The following is a 19095-nucleotide window of genomic DNA, read 5'->3' as shown; positions in this document are numbered from 1 at the left end:
TTTGGTAAAAAGCTGAAAAAAGGGTCCTTGAAAAGCAATGAGGTTTACTACATATAAGAATTACAACATTTTACAATCTGCAGTATGCTCCTGTTCGCTTGCAGCAATGTGTCCTCCAGTAAGAACAGGGAAATCCAAGGAGAAATCAAATTCTCTGGAGGTTTCCTTGCATCTCATCAACCCGCTCCACACGGGCTTGCTCTAGCCCAAAGGCTGCTGGTCAAAGACGAGCTACAGACAGCTGTAAACTGAAATTATAGGTAGTCTTCAATGGGCTCCTGGGGCAACCACAGTGAATTTGTTTTCTCTGCGGCTGCTCATTCACAGTTTATTTGGGAATCGCAAATAATGCATTATTCACAGATGTACAATTAAAGGCTAGGACTCCTCAGAGGGAGAAAAAAAATTGCATGCAGACTTATCTTATTCAAGGTCTAGTTCCAAATTGCAGTAAAGCCCCAGCATGAATTCATGAAACAGAAGCTTGTGACTTTGAAGCTGCATTGGAAGTATGTGGTGTCCAGTCATCCTTTGCTTAGCTTTATTACTTATTATTATGCAATATAAAACCATTATAGCTATTTGCATGCATCGGTTCCTAGGACAAGAGCAAATGAGAACCTTCATAAATCAGATGTGGTCATCTTCATTTGTCCAATTGATGTTTGTTTCTAGCGTAAAATGATGTATTAAGGATACTTTACACGTTGCGACATAGCTACTGATATATCGTCGGGGGTCACGTCGTTAGTGACACACATCCGGCGGCGGTAGCGACAACGCGGCGTGTAACACTAATGAGCGACGATCAACGTTCGCAAAATCGTTCCAAAAAACGGTGATCGTTGACACGTCGTTCATTTCCTTAATATCGCTGCTGCTACCGGTACGATGTTGTTCGTCGTTCCTCCGGCAGCACACATCACTGTGTGTGACACCGCAGGAACGATTAACATCTCCTTACCTGCGTCCACCGGCAATGCGGCAGGAAGGAGGTGGGCGGGATGTTACATCCTGCTCATCTCCGCCCCTCCGCTATTGGCCGGCCGCTTAGTGACGCGGCAGTGACGTCGCTATGACACCGAACGCCCCTCCCCCTTGAAGGAGGGATTGTTCGGCGGTCATAACGACGTCGCTGTCAAGGTATGTGCGTGTTCGCTGCCGTAGCGATAATGTTCACTACAGCAGCGATCACACAATATCGCACACACGACGGGGGCGGGTGCTATTGCGTGCAACATCGCTAGCAATGTCGCAGCGTGTAAAGTAACCCTTACACTCATTATTACCATAAATTTAATGGCCTCATATACATGCGACCAGCTGTTGAGCAAATACAAATAAAAATGAACTCTTTACCAAAAACTCCTGAAAATAAAAGAACTTTATCAAAAGGGGTATGCTCATCTTATGTCTTAAGGAGCACCTATAGCACCTTCTGACTTCTCTTGGGGGTGGGCAGTGTGCTAGTCTCCTGAAGATTAGTAGTTAGGAACAGCTTCATGCCCTGTGCGCACACTGCGGATTTACCGCGGATTTTGCAGCGGATTTGCTGCAGAAAATGTGTCTAACATTGCTGCAGTCAATTCTCCAGCAAAACCTATGGGTTTGAAATAAAATGCTGTGCGCACACTGCGTTATTTGATACCTGCAGATTTACCCGCAAATTGGATTTTCCGCTGCGGAATAAATGAGCATGTTACCTCTTTTCCGCAGGTATCTGCGTTTTTTGCCACAGATAAATGGTAAAAATCTGCAGGTATTAACTTGCGGAAAATCCGTGATAAATCCGCAGTAACGCAGTAAACCGCATGCGGATTTCGCTGCGGTTTTGGTGCATTTTTTTACCATGGGTGCGGGATTCTTTGAGAGGGTCCATTTTTTTTCTTAAGAAATAGTCACTTTCTAGTGCGCACATAGGCTATGTGCCCACACTGCGGAAAATGCGCGGATTTTGCGCGGATTTCTCGCGGAAAAGCCGCAGATTTCCCGAAAATCTGCAGCTCAGTCACTTCCCAGCCATTTCTATGGCATTTTGGAAATGCTGTGCCCACGCTGCGGATTTTTCCGCAGTGGATTTCGTGCGGATTTTGATCCGGAAAAATCTGCAACATGTCAATTATTGTTGCGGATTTTCATCCGGATTTTGGCTTTAAAATTGGGGGAAAAAAAAAAATCCGCACCAAAATCCGCAGCAAATCCGCACCTTTGAAAAGGTGCGGATTTTGCGGGAAAGCTGCGGATTTTGATGCAGAAAAATCCGCAGCTACATTCTCCCGTGGACACATAGCCATAGAGTGAAGCTCACACAGCTTGCAAGTATGTGCTTTGTGCCTAGGAGACCGTTGGTAACTAGTGATGAGCGGCCACTACCATGTTTGAGTTTCGTAACGAGCAGTTAGATGCTCGGATGGGTGCAACTTGAGTTCATGGGGAACTCAAGCATTTTTTCAAGAAGATCTAGGGGAAAAGTGTTCGGGTTCCTCATTGACTTCCATTATAGAATACTCAGCACACGAGTGGAGCCCGTCCGGGCATCCAACTGCTCGTTACGAGTCTCGAACATGGTAATTCTCGCTCATCACCACTGGTAACGTAGGCAATGATCTGTACCGTATAGGATTAAAAATCCCAGTGTTACAGAAAACACTTACCAAGTAAAACTTGCTTTTTTTTCCTCTCTCTCTCTTAAGCACTTTGCAGTTTTAACCACAATTAAACACAGGACAACCTCTTTAAACCCTAGAAAAGTATGGCGTATTCACATTCTATAATTTTTTTTTACAGCACTTTTTGGGGGATGGGTAAAAGATGTACCAACCTACTGGTATCTGTACAAGTTCAACACACACACACACACACACACACACACACACACACACACACACACTCTATCACCAAAAAGAAGTCTACGGCCAATTAAATGGTATCATTGGTATAGGCACAGCATGGAGGACATTATTTCTAGGAGCACTTTCACCATTTAGATATATAACAAAAAAAAAAAAAAAAAAAACAAAAACAAAACTTCCAACTACTAAAAAAGAGAATTTTGTTACTTACCGTAAAGTCTTTTTCTTATAGTTCCGTATTGGGAGACCCAGACCATGGGTGTTCAGCTTCTACCTCCGGAGGACACACAAAGTACTACACTTAAAAGTGTAGCTCCTCCCTCTGAGCTTATACACCCCCTGGTAGCCAGTCCTAGCCAGTTTAGTGCAAAAGCTGAAGGAGAATAGCCACCCACAAGTAGAACCGAGTAAGAACCGGAACAACCGGAGACTCTGTCCATGACAACAGCCGGTGATAACACACGGAACAAGAAAATTGCCAACAGGCAACAGGGAGGGAGCTGGGTCTCCCAATACAGAACTATAAGAAAAAGAATTTACGGTAAGTAACAAAAATTCTCTTTTTCTTTATCGTTCCTTTGGGAGACCCAGACCATGGGACGTTCCAAAGCTGTCCCTGGGTGGGAATAAACAGAAAAAACTAAGAAGTAGGCGGAGCCTAACTTCACAAGTGGGCGACAGCCGCCTGAAGGATGCGTCTGCCCAAGCTCGCATCTGCCGAAGCATGAGCATGCACTTGGTAGTGCTTCGAAAAGGTATGCAGGCTAGTCCAAGTGGCAGCCTGACAGACTTGTTGAGCCGTAGTCTGGTGCCTAAAAGCCCAAGAGGCACCGACAGCTCTGGTCGAGTGTGCTTTGATCCCCGGCGGGAGAGGCACCTGAGTACTCTGGAAGGCGTCCGAAATGGTCGATCTAATCCAACGGGCCAAGGTCGGCTTAGAAGCAGAGAGACCCTTGCGTCACCCTGTGGTTAGCACAAAAAGAGGTGCACCGCCTAAGCGCAGCGGTGCAAGACACATAGATCCGGAGAGCACGCACCAGATCTAGAGTATGCAGCGCTTTCTCAAAGCGATGAACAGGGGCCGGACAGAAGGAAGGCAAGGAAATATCCTGGTTAAGGTGGAAGGGAGAGACCACCTTAGGAAGAAAGTCCGGGGTCGGACGGAGAACTACCTTGTGTTGGTGAAAAACCAAAAAAGGTGACTCCGAGGAGAGTGCAGCCAAATCAGAGACTCTCCTGAGAGACGTTATGGCAACTAGAAAGGCCACCTTTTGAGAAAGACGATACAAAGAAACCTCCCTAAGGGGCTCAAAAGGGGGTTTCTGCAATACCGTGAGGACCAAGTTGAGGTCCCAGGGATCCAAGGGCCGCCGATAAGGCGGAATGATGTGAGACGCACCTTGCATGAAGGTGCGGACCTGAGCCAGCCGGGCGAGATGCCGCTGGAACAGCACTGATAGAGCTGAGACTTGTCCCTTGAGAGAGTTGAGGGACAGTCCTAGCTGCAGACCGGACTGTAAAAAAAGACAGAAGGGTCGGCAACTAGAATGGCCAAGGAGAATGGCCGGAAGAGCGACACCAGGACAGGAAAATTTTCCAAGTCCTGTGATAGATCTTGACGGAGGAAGACTTACGGGCCAGAGTCATAGTGGAGATGACTTCAGGAGGAATACCAGAAGCCGTCAAAATCCAGGACTCAAGAGCCACGCCGTCAATTTGAGTGCCGCAGAATTCGGGCGGAAAAACGGACCTTGCGAGAGCAGGTCTGGACGGTCCGGAAGATGCCACGGCATCTCCACGGACAGTTGGAGCAGGTCCGGATACCAAGCTCGCCTGGGCCAGTCCGGTGCAATGAGGATGACTCGACGGCCCTCCATTCTGATCTTGTGCAGGACTCTGGGCAAGAGAGCTAGAGGGGGAAACACGTAGGACAGACGAAACTGGGACCAGTCTTGAACCAGAGCGTCCGCTGCAAAGGCCTGAGGATCGTGGGAGCGAGCCACGTAAACCGGAACCTTGTTGTTGTGACGGGATGCCATTAGGTCCACGTCCGGAGTGCCCCACTTGCGGCAGATTGACTGAAACACTGCCGGGTGCAGGGACCACTCGCCACCGTCCACGGATTGACGGCTGAGATAATCTGCCTCCCAGTTTTCTACTCCAGGGATGTGGACTGCGGATATGGTGGACTTGGAGTCCTCCGCCCATTGAAGAATGCGTTGGACCTCCAACATTGCCAGGCGGCTGCGTGTCCCGCCTTGGTGATTGATGTAGGCAACCGCTGTCGCGTTGTCTGACTGGACTCGAATGTGCCTGCCCGCCAACAGGTGGTGAAAGGCTAGGAGAGCTAGAAGCACAGCTCTGGTTTCCAGCACATTGATTGAAAGGGCTGACTCGGGCGGAGTCCAAGTGCCCTGCGCTCTGTGGTGGAGACATACCGCTCCCCAGCCGGATAGGCTGGCATCCGTGGTGAGAATCACCCAGGACGGAGTCAGGAAGGAGCGCCCTTGGGACAGGGAGAGGGGTCGAAGCCACCACTGAAGAGAGCTCCTGGTCCGTGGCGACAGAGCCACTAACCTCTGTAAGGAGGAAGGCCGCTTGTCCCAACAGCAGAGAATGTCCAGCTGCAGAGGACGCAGATGGAACTGGGCAAAGGGAACCGCCTCCATGGAGGCCACCATTTGACCCAGCACCTGCATCAGACGCCTGAGGGTATAACGGCGGGGCCTCAGGAGAGAGTGCACCGCCAACTGGAGTGACAGCTGTTTGTCTAAGGGCAACTTCACAAGTGCCGGCAAAGTCTCGAACTGCATCCCTAGGTACGTGAGACTCTGGGTCGGAGTCAGAGTGGATTTGGGAAGATTGACAATCCACCCGAATTGGGCTAGGGTGGAGAGAGTGAGCGAAACACTCCGCTGACAGTCTGCGCTGGATGTACCCTTGACCAGAAGGTCGTCCAGATAAGGAAGCACTGCTAACCCCTGGAGGTGCAGGACCGCAATCACTGCCGCCATGACCTTGGTGAATACCCGAGGGGCCGTGGCTAACCCGAAGGGGAGAGCCACGAATTGGAAATGATCCTCTCCTATCGCAAAACGTAACCAACGCTGATGTGACACTGCGATTGGCACATGTAGATAGGCATCTCTGATGTCGATGGACGCCAGGAACTCCCCTTGGGTCATAGAGGCAATGACTGATCGCAGAGACTCCATGCGAAAATGCCGCACCCGGACATGCTTGTTGAGAAGCTTGAGATCCAGGATGGGCCGGAAGGTACCGTCCTTTTTTGGAACTAGGAAGAGATTTGAGTAAAAACCTCTGAACCGTTCCTGAGCGGGAACTGGGACAATCACTCCGTTTGCCTGCCAGGACGCCACGGCCTGCGAGAAGGCGGCGGCCTTGGAGCAGGGGGGAGTTGAGAGAAAAAAATCTGTTTGAAGGGCTGGAAGAGAATTCTATCCTGTAGCCGTGAGATATGATGTCTCTCACCCACTGATCGGAGACTTGCTTTAACCAAGCGTCGCCAAAGTGGGAGAGCCTGCCACCGACTAAGGACATGGCTGGAGCGGGCCGAGAGTCATGAGGAAGCTGCCTTAGTGGCAGAACCTCCTGCGGTCTTCTGCGGACGCGCTTTTGGGCGCCAGTTGGATTTTTGATCCTTGGCTGAGTTAGCGGACGAGGTGGAAGGCTGAGAGGATGACCAGTTGGAGGAACGAAAGGAACGAAACCTCGATTGATTCCTACCCTGGGCGGGTTTCCTGGTCTTGATTTGTGGCATGGAAGTACTCTTCCCGCCAGTAGCTTCTTTAATGATTTCATCCAGCTGTTCACCAAACAGCCGTGAACCAGCAAAAGGGAGACCAGCAAGAAACTTCTTGGAAGAAGCATGGGGAGGGGGAGGAAACCCTGCGCCTTCTCTTAGAAGGACGTGGTCTGGGATCAGATGATGAATCCTCCATGAGCTCCGATGGACGGAGGTCAGAGGATAGGAGTCCTCTGTCAAGAGTATTCGAGGCACCCTGTGAGGGGGGCTGATGCATATTCATCAAAGTCCTGGACAAAAGCCCCATGGACTCAGCAAATGACTGGGATATGGGACCGAGAAAAGGACTCTACCCAGGCCGGGGGTTCAATCACAGGTGCAGCAGCAGCCTGAGAGACCACTGGGGGTGAGACTCCAGGCTGTGGCACCGCCAAGTTAGAGCAGACATCACAATGTGGATAGGTGCTCGGCTCAGGCGCAGGAGCTTACATGCAGTGCATGCAGAATAAAGCTTTGGAGCCTTGCTCCTTGTGTGAGACATGCTGCTGGAGTGGGGGCTTTGCAGAGAATGAACCCAAGGGAGAATATACAGAGGTCCACAACCGGAGACCGGCTGTGGCTTACCAGACCGCTGAGCGCGGTGTTGTGTGCCCTCCAGATCCCGAAGCCCGGTCGCCCAGTCGCAGCACATCAGCAGAGATGCAGAATGTAGGATGTCCCAGAGCAGAGTGAACTCTGCCTGAGAAGAGGGCGTTCCTATAAAAGAGCGGGAACTGGAGGGCTATAGAGACCTGCAGGGAAGGAAGGACGCCCCAGCAGTGGGGAGTGTCCCTCCCCTGTGTAGAACGGCCGCCGGGAGGAGCCGAACCTGTCCCTCTGCATGAGTGACATGCGAGGGCAGGAGAATGAAACTAGGCCTCCGGCGAAGCCGGGGCCTAAATTTAAGCGGCGAGGCCGACAAGCAGGCACCATCGGCGCGGTTCTCAGGCAAAAGCTAGAGAACCCGCCGGAAAAGTTAAAAATCACATACAGCATACTCTCCCCTTACAATAAAGAACCGGGACCCCCAATATAAACGTCTCAGGTACTTAGCTGCTGAGACGCAGGGCCATGTCCCTGGGGATGAGTGCTCCGGTCCAACAGAATCCTCAAGGGGCTGTGGATGGAGACCGGACTCCTGCCAGGCATGGAGACCGTGCTGGCTCCCACTTCAAGCCAGAGCCCAGAAGGGATGGTGAAGGAGCGCGGCATGTAAGGCTGCAGCCTTGTAAATCAACCTTAACAACACCGCCGACAGAGTGGGGTGAGAAGGGACATGCCGGGAGTCCAGACATGGACCCGCTTTTCTTCAAACTATTTCCAAAAGTCAAACAAATCAGATGAGAATGCATGTGTGGATGTATGCCTCCTGACACAAAGCAATAAACTGGCTAGGACTGGCTACCAGGTGGTGTATAAGCTCAGAGGGAGGAGCTACACTTTTAAGTGTAGTACTTTGTGTGTCCTCCGGAGGTAGAAGCTAAACACCCATGGTCTGGGTCTCCCAAAGGAACGATAAAGAAAATCATAGTAGCCTCAATTGATTTACACATAGAACAATTAATAAGGGATGGCTGGATACTATTACAGCATTTTTTATTCAATATATTAAATATATATTAATCAGAAAAACACATACTGTAAATCCAGTAGGATACACAAATATAAATGTTTCTATTCAAAAATTACACATATTTACACACAGTCCAGAACACTGTGAAAACCATAGTGACCATAACAAGGGGTAGCTTTGTATTTTTTAATACTATGTACAGTTCACGCTTCATTTATGTACAAGACTTTACAAACTGGCTGTGACTGAAATGGTGTCCATCCCTTTCGCCTGTTGCAAGACAGATGGGATAACAGAGGGGAGGTGGCGCCTGCTTCCCCCCCCCTAGATTTTGAAACTAAAGTCTTTGACAAAGGACTTGTCCAGTCCCCGAGTGCTGTAGGAAAGGCAGTATAGGAGTTCAATGAATTCTGCAAGTATTTAAAAAAAAAAAAAATACTTTAAAAGTGAAACAAAAGATGAACAAAGTTTGTTTTTTTTAGCCAAAGGCACATCTGGATATTAAAGAATAAAAATTAAGTCTTCAGATAAGACCCAGAAAATCCCCAAGACAAAAAGGATATACTGGGTTAGGCACCTAAACTCAAAGAAAAAGTTTCCACAAGTTCGTAACAGGATTTTCTGTTGTCCACACGTGGGTTTCCTTTTCTCTGTACGTGTAAGAACAAAAAAAGTGCAGTGCTGGTTTAGAAGGGCAGTGTGTCCATGAATATCTTCTCCACAATAGGAGGAGGTGGTACAAGATCCTCTAACTTCAGGTAAAAAATACGCTGGAGACCCTGCGTACACAAGGTGCGAAGCTCAGGAAGTTTGCCCAGTAACTTGGACAGACAATTAGATCTGTTCTGCTCACTCAGGCTTGATGGTACATGCTCTTTAAGGCAATTGATAATCCTGCTTTGCAGCTCTTCTACTTTCTTGGATTCTTTCAGGCCATGTCTGTCTGTAATAGAATGAAAAATACCACTTAATATTTGTAGATGCTAAATCTAAAAAGTATTCAGTATGGAAGTCTATCAACTATGCATTTGTCATCACTGCAGGGAACACACAAATGAGATGAAACATCAAATATACAAGAAGAAAGGTCCCCTTCTCTGCATTGGCCTCATACTATATGTGCGTCCTTGCATCCATATAATCTCAAATGTACTAAGATTTAAAGAGGTTTTCCACTTCTAATGTGACCCACTTTCTTTTACCCTAACTCTTCCTAACTAACACTATCCTAATATACTTATATTTACTCCGCTCCTGTAAGCTTATCTCAAAGGGGCTAATAAATACCTTTATTGTTATAGCTTTAATCCATCCGGCTGCAGACCAGAATCAGACCAACTGAGCAGGACACATCACTGGTGGGTGGGGCTACCTCTGAGTGACAGCAGTCTGGGCACGCCTGCCCAGATCACACTTCACTCTCTCCTCTCAGCCACGACCAGTGACATGCCCTGCTCAGTTGGCCCGATTCCAGTCTGCAGCTGTAAGGATCAAAGCTACAACAATAAAAATGTTATTCATGAACCTCTTAGAGATAAGCTTACAGGAGCAGAGTAGATAGCAGAAGTATATCAGGAAAGTGTTAGTTAGGAAGAGTTAGGATAAAAGAAAGGGTATCGCATTAGTAGTTGAAAACCTCAAAGTAATAACTACCAAATAAAAAGGTAGAATGCAACCATTATGAAGACAATGCAGACCTATACATTATACTACACTTGCCAATTTTTATTTTCAACTCCTTTTAAAAAAGGTGCCCCATTTTAATAACTCATCCAAATGTACATTTGGCTGGCAACTTTTCCTAGTGAACTGACCACATACATTCATGCTCAGATTGGCTGAGTATGCATACGTTTTTCCAACGCGGAGAGGTGACTAAGACACTGCCAGATACCTCTGGCGATGGCTTATATGCTTTGGGAACACAAGGATCGAACAGTGAGATTCAGCATGTGTGATCCTTCTATCCCTCTTAATGGGAGAAAATGATAAAGATTTCTGCTGGTTACCTGCAGTATGGACTGCCTGAAGGCACTAAAATATGCAGCGTTCTTTTACAGCTGCTAGGCTACCATCTTCAGGGTAGGAGTAACGTCATAGAATCTTAAAGCGCTCACTCCGGTGCTGAAAATGATAACTACGAGCAATAAACGAGGCGCTGCATATTACAGTGAAGCCCACAGCACAAAGTGTGTGGTCCATACTGTGGGTCAGTGGCAGAAATAGCTAAAAGGGTGTTAGAAATATTGTTATATTGCAGAATCCAGCACCATGATCATTTTCTTGTGAAAGTGGAGGTACATTTTATAGGCCCCACTAGAGCCAGTAGTACTATAGTATCCAAGACACCTTGAGGGCGCCCCCAAAATGAGATGTCAGTGTTGCGGAGCAGATGGAAGATTAACTTAAGATATAGCTATGCAATAAAATATTCCCCATTTCCAGGAGTATAAATGGATTATATTTTATTGCACAGCCAAGTCTTCCATTCCTTTCTAAACAGGAGAGTTTCCGTTTTTGCATTTATCCATTTTGTTTACTTCTCCCTTTTTTGTCATAACTTTATTTTTTGTCGGTAAGGCCATATGAGGGCTTACTTTTTCTGACGGACACAGTTGTACTTTTAAGTAAATCCATTTGATCAATTAATGTACAGTAAAGCAGGAAAAAAAATCCAAAGTGCAGCGAAATAAAAAGGAAAGGAAATAAAACAAAATAAAACCGCAATTCTGCGATTTTTTTTTGGGGGTTATTTACAACGTTCAATACATACTAAAAATGGCCTGAACAACTACAGAGATGCCAAACGTGCATTTTTATTTTATTTTTTAAATTTAAGCTGTGAGGAACAAAAAAAAAAAAAAAAAAAAAAAAAAAAAAAAAAAAAAAAAAAGAAAAAATACATTATATTATGAATAAAGAAATGTGGATGTTTTAAGAATTTTGCTTGTGTCATTAGTTGAAAACAATAACTTTCAATTTTCAGTGAGATGGAACTGTGTGGGGTCTAGTTTTTTTTTTCTGTACCGAACTTGTACTGACGTTTTTACTGATATTATTTGGGGTTATATACAAGGTTCTAATTGCCTCGGATTGCATTTTTCTGTGCAGTTGCAAGTTACGCAGTTTGTTTTTTTTTTGTCTTATTATGCCATTTACTTATCAGGTTTATTCATTTTATACTGTCATAGATTGGATTTTAACATATCAATACCACAAATATGTATTTCATTTTTTTTAATAATTGATAATAGGGGAAAATGTAATTTATAATAGGGGAAAATGGATGGTGATTTTTTTTTCCATATATTTTGAAACTTTTTTTTTTCTCCTTTTCCACCTTTAGGCTATGTGCGCACGTCGCGTAAAAACATGCAGTTACGCTGCGCTTTGTAGCGCAGCGTAACTGCATGCGTCCTGCGTCCCCTGCACAGTCTATGGAGACTGTGCAGGGGCCGTGCGCACGTGGCGTTTAAGAGCGCAGCGCTTCGGCTACTGCCGAAGCGCTGCGCAAAAAGAAGTGACATGTCACTTCTTTCCTGCGCTTTGCCGGCAGCTCCTGCTCTGTCTATGGCAGGAGCTGCAGGCAGAGCGCATGGAATCGGCGCTCACTACGGACATTTCTGCAGCGATCTAAAGCGCACATGTGCTCTTCAGATCGCTGCAGAAATTTCTGCAGGGCTTGTACGCAACGTGCGCACATAGCCTTACTGTATTTGTTTGTCTCCCTTAGGGAACTTGAACCTTTGATTGCTTGTGCTATACACAGCAATATCACAGTATTACGGTTTATGGAGATAAAAATAAATAAATAAAAAATTACAGTCTTTTACGAATAGCAGGAACATACTGGCTTTAAAAGGAGTACAAACATTACAGGCATGAGGTGGCGGGGGGTCTTTAGGAGACTCTTGACCGTCACAACAACCCGTCGATACCCTATAATCACTTTGCAAGTGTGTTGAAGGGTGATTACAAGAGCACACCCCCTAGGGTATGCGCTGTACATGCCGCTGTAAGACTGACAGGGGCACTTAACAGGTTAACAACCACAGGCAGAGATCAGCTATATGCACAGCTGTTAGAGTCAGATGATGGCAGCCATCATCAGCCTGCAAAGATGCAGGCTGAGTTCCTGTGCCCGCATCAAAGTGCAGAATTAGGCATATGACATACCAGTACGTCACATGAAAGTAAGGGGGTTAATAAATCTTCCATTTACTCAGCAACATTGACATGTCATCCGAGTATCCAGATGTGCCCTTAAGAAGTTTTTCCTTCATACCACAGTAATACAGTTTCTAACCGATATCAGGAGAAAATCTAGAAGCCCCAGGGAGGAGACCTGGATTTGTAGCTTGGGTGATCCATAGAAAAAAGGGGAATCTGAATTAATGTAATCTTCTATTGACATAAAGATATTGATAATCTTAGAGGATAAAATTACACTTTGAAAGTTTAAGCACTTGGCTGTAACCAGAATAAGCTTTGGGCTTACCTGTGATAATAACAAGAGCAGAGAGACAGGAAAATGATGGGACATCGATGTTCATACGCTGGAGGCTGTGTGAGAAGTCAATGATGGAGTCTATCCACTCGCCAAACCCTCTGACACACTGCATGCGATGAAGCACCATGCCATTACAGAAGATCAGCTTTCCCTCCTCAGGTTTCGAGCTGTTGGCAGAAAATAAACTCAGGTTAAAACCGGGAGCACTAGATTTTTTTTCTTCTAAAACTTCTTATATTGAAAAACTGGTCTTCTGGAAATATTTTATACAAAGTTTCAGTAAAAGGAGATCACTTTAAAAAGACGGCAATATAGCTATCAATATCAAGAGAATATCAAGGATCAGGACAATATCGGGACCAAAGTGCTTAATACCATTAATTCTACCTATTGTTTTGGTTCATTACTTTATAAAAATCAATAATTAAACTACATTTTGCTAACATACAAATCCGTAACAAAAGATTGGACCCCATAAATCTATAAATAACCTTGTATCATCTTGTTTCTCCATAATGCAGGTAGCATTCATGTTTTATTACTGTATGTTCTACCCAATGTGCGGAACAGGATTAGCAGCCCAAGGAGGACTAGGTTTTCTAGCATGTGACAGCTGATTTACCTGTAAGCAAGTCGAAGGATGAAGAGTTCCAGGAAAGAAGATTCCAGAAGAAGATATTGGTCTTCCTTCGGAAGCTCTGCAAAGCCCTGGATTTTCTCTGCCCATTTCCGGATGACTTCCAAAGAACCAGAGAGAAGGTCGTAGAACTGCTGCACATCAACAGGATTCTCCTTCTCCAGCAGAACGGGGACATTCTCTTGGTACTAAAATGAATAATAGTAAAAAAGGTCATTAAACTGAAAAATAATTATACTGCGTATTACATGGGCTTAAACTCATGTCAATATAGGTTGCCCCAAACCTTACTCTTGACTTACCTGGGAGTAATCCAGATTGCTAGAATTGGGGATGGTATCTATGTGCGCCCTCACCAGGGAGTTGATGAGACTAACTGGAGAAGAGTCTGAAACTTGTCTTGGTTTTGACGGTAGGCGACCCCTCCTGCCCTTCAAACTGTCTGTACGTACAACTAAAAAAAAAGGAAAGGAATGGATTCCTGGTTAGTACAAGCTTGGAAATAGAAGATCAGAATTTGGGATTTTTTTTTATTATTAAAAAAAAAAAAAAAAAAAAAAAAAATTAAAAAAACCATCTATACAAAATTATTAAAGCTTGTATTTTAGGTACAAATTCTAAAATTATTGACAGATCGTATGTATGGAAAATAAAGGAGTTGCCTGGCTGATTTTAAGGATATGTGCACACGCGGCAGATTTGGGGCAGAAATTTTCTGCATCAAATTTGCACCTTCTGGCAGGAAAACGCATAAAAAAAAAACAAAAACACGTGGTATTGTTATGGTTTTTTCCCTCCAATGTTTTTTTTTTTTTTTACAGTCAAGGGCACACAAAAAAAGAAAATAAAAAAAAAAAACACCCTAGCAATTCACATGCTGCAGATTTTTTTCTTCTGCATCGAAGTCTGCAAGGAAAAAAAAAAAAAATAATAAAGCAACGTGCGCACAGCACTTCAGAAATCTCAGACTTTCCTGGCTTCATGACAGGTATGGAGATTTTGGTGCAGATTTATTTAAAAAAAAAAAAAAAAAAACGCTTAAAAAAAATGCACCATGTGTATAGACAAGGCTGGGAGGGGAAATAAAAAAAACAAAAAAAAAAAAAAACACACACACACACACACACACACACACACACACTACTGACTGATGATGCTCCAGTTAGTCTCCCCTACCAGGTCGACATGCAGGGACTACTGCCCAGCTTCTCTGCGGCTGAGGTGGGTTACCTCTGTGGCAGGTAGTGTAGTTATAGCAGCTTGCCCCTGTTCACACTTACTGTGTTCTATTTGGAGATTCTGTTTTTTTTTTGTTTTTTTTTGTTTTTTTTTTTTTTTTTTTAATTCTATGGCTACATTTTTAGCATGTGAACATTGGATCAGAAGGGGCAGGAAATCTGAAGAGATATCACTGTATTTTTTTTACATTAATCAGTCAAATAACCCTTTTAAACTTTCCATCTACTTATATTTCACATTGTGCCTCAGTTTTATAAACTGTCCCATCAATATTCACGACACAAACGTAATTTCATTACACGCCAAAACTACAATGGGAATATACTACGGAGATTTGACAATATATATTCCGTACATACCTTCTTTTACCATTCCCACTGCTAAGCATTTCTGAAACCGACAGAACTGGCAGCGATTCCTGCGCCTTTTGTCCACGGGACAGTCCTTGTTAGCCAAGCAGATGTACTTGGCATTTTTCTGTACAGTCCTCTGTGGGGAAAAAAGGGAACAATTGTCAGGGGAAGCAAGATGCCAGACCAACACAAAGCCCCGTCTGTTCCTATTTATTTTTGTAACATTTCTCTAGTGTCGGACTGTTCCTAATATCAAGTTGACATTTGGCTCCAACCAAAAGGGAGTAATTCACCTATCTTAATTAGCTGAGCATCTCTTCTAAAGCACCTGATTTACCTACAACACAGATGGACTAAGACCAAGAGATACAAAAACAAATTATTTGGGAGGGGGGGGGGGGGACGGACAGCTGAAACTGTAGACACTTTGCTCAGGCTAGAAATATTGAGATGGATTACTGCAAATGTAGGGGACACCAGCCAGAAATGAGCCTCCAAGACGTCACTTGTAGCAAATAGTAAACGTAGAGTTTTATGACACTGGCCAGAAAGCAACAACTTTGGACCAAGTCGATTTTACTTAACAATTATGAACTCCAGAATTGTCTTTTCTGAATTTGACATACTTCGGAAATCATTTACAATACTTGCAGGCAATTACTACCAACTCCTTTTCTTACGAAGAACAATTGGCTTCTTAATTACTCTAGAATCTAGATGGATATGTGGGCTTGCCTCCATATAAAGCTGATTGGCAATGGCTCACTGAGCTGTGTGATTATACGACATATGTATAAATGTATATAAACATATAAAAAAAGTGTATGACTCCGCATATTTTTTCAAAAATGACAGGCTACTTTAGGACTTCCTTTCCTATCCTGGTGTGCCCCAAGTAATAAAAGGTACACAACAATAGCTCTACACTACAAAAGCCATTGTGTATGATAATTAATATAGACTACAGGATTCTAGTTCTCAGATCTGGAGGGCAGTTTATTTCACACCGTTCCAGCACCTGCTGTCTAATGGAAACTTCTACTCTTCTATCAGCTGTATAATTGGTGTTGGGTTCCTCCTCTTATCCCCCGTTTGCCCGAGCTCAATCCTTTCGGTTGACGTTAGGAAAAGACAGCAGGGATGATCAACTGCTGTAAAAGCGGGCCAAGAAACTGTACACGGGTACGACAGCTGGTTTTTAACACCGTAGGAAAGTTTTGGGACGAGCCCCTTTTCTTCATCCCTAGGAACGCGTATCAGCTGTAGTGAAAAGACAGGGTGGCTCAGAACCAAATGTATGTGCCAAGACCACCTGCCAAGTCTGCAGGGCAATGAGCACACGGGGAGACCAAGAGGTGAGGCAATCAAAGTCTAATCTAGTTTGATGACAATAAAAAAAAAATGCTGGAGGCCAAATGGTAAATGCTTACCTTAAAAAAACCTTTGCATCCCTCACAGGTTCGTACACCGTAATGTTGACAAGAAGCATTATCTCCGCAGACAGCACAGCGCCCCTCATTTGAACTGGGGCTCCGTGCTTTTGAGGGAGATAGTGGACTGTCCAAAATAACTGAGCTATCCAATACCACAGGCCCCTGACCAATAGGGATACTGGGAAATCCAACAGAAGAGCTCTGTGCTAGTGCAAACACATCAGGATCCAAAACCTGCTGTTCAAGTCTATGTTGACCTTGGTTCATCTTTAATAAATTAGGAGCCATGCTTGGGCTGTGAGATGGGGTTCCAAAAGAGAAAAAAGAAGACTGTGGAATGCTGTTTTTCTGTTGATCAGTCCATGGCCTCATGCTGTCGAAACTCTGAGTTGGAGAGTAGGCTCCGTAAGAGCTCTCCCATGTAGGAACTTGAGGATTCTGGAAACCTGGTGTAGATGGAGATGGGATGGAGCAAGGGCTTCCGTAATAATCTGAACCACTTGATGACATGGTTTCATCCACCTGATTTGTGAAAGAACCTGGGTAACAACCGAACACTTGAAACTCCTCCACCTTCGGTGATGACTGGGGTGTTGAAGAAGGTATTTGGTACAGAAAAGCATCAAATTCTCCGGTGTAACCGTCCATGAAGGTGCTGAAACTGGGCAATGAAGTGGAAGCTGCAATTTCACTGTTAACAAGGTCCATGGTGAACTTACTGAACTCAGAGTTTAGGATGTCTGGAACATAACTGTCAATGGGGCCTGCACACTGAGACAGACTTCCATACTGAGCTTGAATACAGGGCATTTCTGGAAAGAAACAAAAAAAAGGAAAATGTTCAGTAAAGTAGTTAGATGCAGATGTCTTCAGCCAAACAATCTAAGCCTAAATAGACACCGGTATTAAAAGAGTTTCCTCCATGTGTCAGACGTCCATCCTTAATAATAAGGATAAAACCTAAGTACAGTAAATTAGTATTAGACACTATAGCACTTGCCTTTACGGTAAAATCTGTTTGAATCCCCCAAGGAAAATAACAACCTAGAATCAGATCTGAAACAGAAGTAATGTTGGCACAAGTGGCAGTGGTTCATTAGTCTGGGTTCAGTAGGAAACAGGGGATCTAATTCTGCTGCAAATGCTGTCCTGCACCCAGGCTCCTTTGACATTGCGAAGCATCAGTCAGTTCTTTTTTGAGCACAAAGTGCCATAAATTTCCTTGTCAACACTACTAATAATTGAGTTTAAGCCAGCAAGGCTCGGGTTATCAGTCAATGACGGCTGGTCTGACACGTACAGCCATTACATGCAGAGACCCTAAACAAAAGTCTTGCAGTAACAAGATGTAATGTTCCCACCCTTGCATACTAAATGCTCCAAAAAAAAAAAAAAAAAATGTAATGGGGGGGGGGGGGGAGACAAAAAAAAAAAAAACAAAAAAAAAAACCACCCCAAAAAAACTTTTTTTCCCCTCTTCCTTTATACTTAGGAACCATTTCTTTTCCCCATTCTCAGGCCCCCTTTTGTCAGCATAATGACCATTTTGCCATCAATTCACTACAACTCCCAGCATTCATCTAATACATGTAAAAAAATTAAAAAAAAAAACAAAACCCCAACCCAACATGTATTAGCTCATAGCTCAGCTGTCACGATAGAGATATATATATATATATCTCTAAGGATCTGCCAGGATAACTGGGCGTATGACTGCGGAGATGCATAGGAAGAAGACCCGGTCATGAGTTTTCAGTTTCTTTACATCATAGTCAATTAACGGATGGAACATCACAGACAGCACAGGACAGGCATCTGGCGGTACAGCTAAAGAGGCTCTGCAGCAGCTGCACAAGTTGCAGCACTGAAGGTTAATCTGTAACCGTACATTTGCAGCGTGCAGAGAAACAGAAGACTATTCCCCAAACCATCTTCTGAACCATCCAGGGCACATCTGTACATTCATGATAAGGCTCCGCTATACCCAGAAGGTGCCAGCGTTGCCCACAAGTCTGGATTTATTACACTGGAACCGCTACTTTCTCTACGGACAAACACCATTGTGATCCAACAATTAAACTGTTTTCTGAGCCTTATAGGTTAGACTGTTCCCTTGAGGAAATGCAGCCAGGAGTGCGAGATAGGAGGCTGCAGAGAGCCAAGAAAGCACTTTACACTGGAAAACAAAAAGGCACGGAGAAGATGAGCCGATACTCCAGATACAGAATGCACCCAGTGCAAACAGGACCAGAAAGGGAAAAATTCCAAAGTGAACAGGAACAGAGCATCTACAGAAAGGCAAATCAGGAGGACCTGAAAGTGTGGAATCATCACTGACACTGACCTGCAGAGCAAGAACACACAGCACCAAGACAGTAGGGGAGGCTACAGTATGTGCAGGTGCTCAGGGCACCGGGCTATCCCGGCACAGGACCCATGTACGCAGCATATTCCTCCACAAGACCAGGGTATACAGCATATCCCTGCACAGGACCAGTGTATACAGCATATCCCTGCACAGTGCCAATGTATACAGCATATCCCTGCACAGGACCAGTGTATACAGCATATCCCTGCACAGTGCCAATGTATACAGCATATCCCTGCACAGGACCAGTGTATACAGCATATCCCTGCACAGTGCCAATGTATACAGCATATCCCTGCACAGTGCCAATGTATACAGCATATCC

The 19095-nt window shown here is 44.8% G+C and overlaps 1 protein-coding gene across 3 annotated transcripts in view; it reads right to left on the bottom strand.

Annotated features, from left to right (window-relative positions):
* Positions 1–8236: 8236 nt before the first annotated feature.
* The window catches only part of NR4A1 (nuclear receptor subfamily 4 group A member 1), a 71181-nt gene continuing 60322 nt past the window's right edge, over positions 8237–19095 (bottom strand). For all 3 annotated transcript variants that reach the window (XM_075336905.1, XM_075336904.1, XM_075336903.1), the window contains exons 2-7: positions 16400–17214; positions 14976–15105; positions 13680–13831; positions 13363–13565; positions 12729–12907; positions 8237–9173 (exon numbers count right to left, since the gene is read on the bottom strand). In XM_075336905.1, coding sequence (XP_075193020.1) covers positions 8917–9173; positions 12729–12907; positions 13363–13565; positions 13680–13831; positions 14976–15105; positions 16400–17212 — 1734 coding nt within the window. In that variant the 5' untranslated portion in view covers positions 17213–17214 and the 3' untranslated portion in view covers positions 8237–8916. The remainder of the gene's footprint in view (positions 9174–12728; positions 12908–13362; positions 13566–13679; positions 13832–14975; positions 15106–16399; positions 17215–19095) is intronic.

Source organism: Anomaloglossus baeobatrachus, chromosome 2 (assembly GCF_048569485.1).
Source record: "Anomaloglossus baeobatrachus isolate aAnoBae1 chromosome 2, aAnoBae1.hap1, whole genome shotgun sequence".
Taxonomy (NCBI): Eukaryota; Metazoa; Chordata; class Amphibia; order Anura; family Aromobatidae; genus Anomaloglossus; species Anomaloglossus baeobatrachus.
The sequence above is the reverse complement of the archived record's forward strand: the minus strand, read 5'-3'. Positions and strand labels throughout refer to the sequence as shown.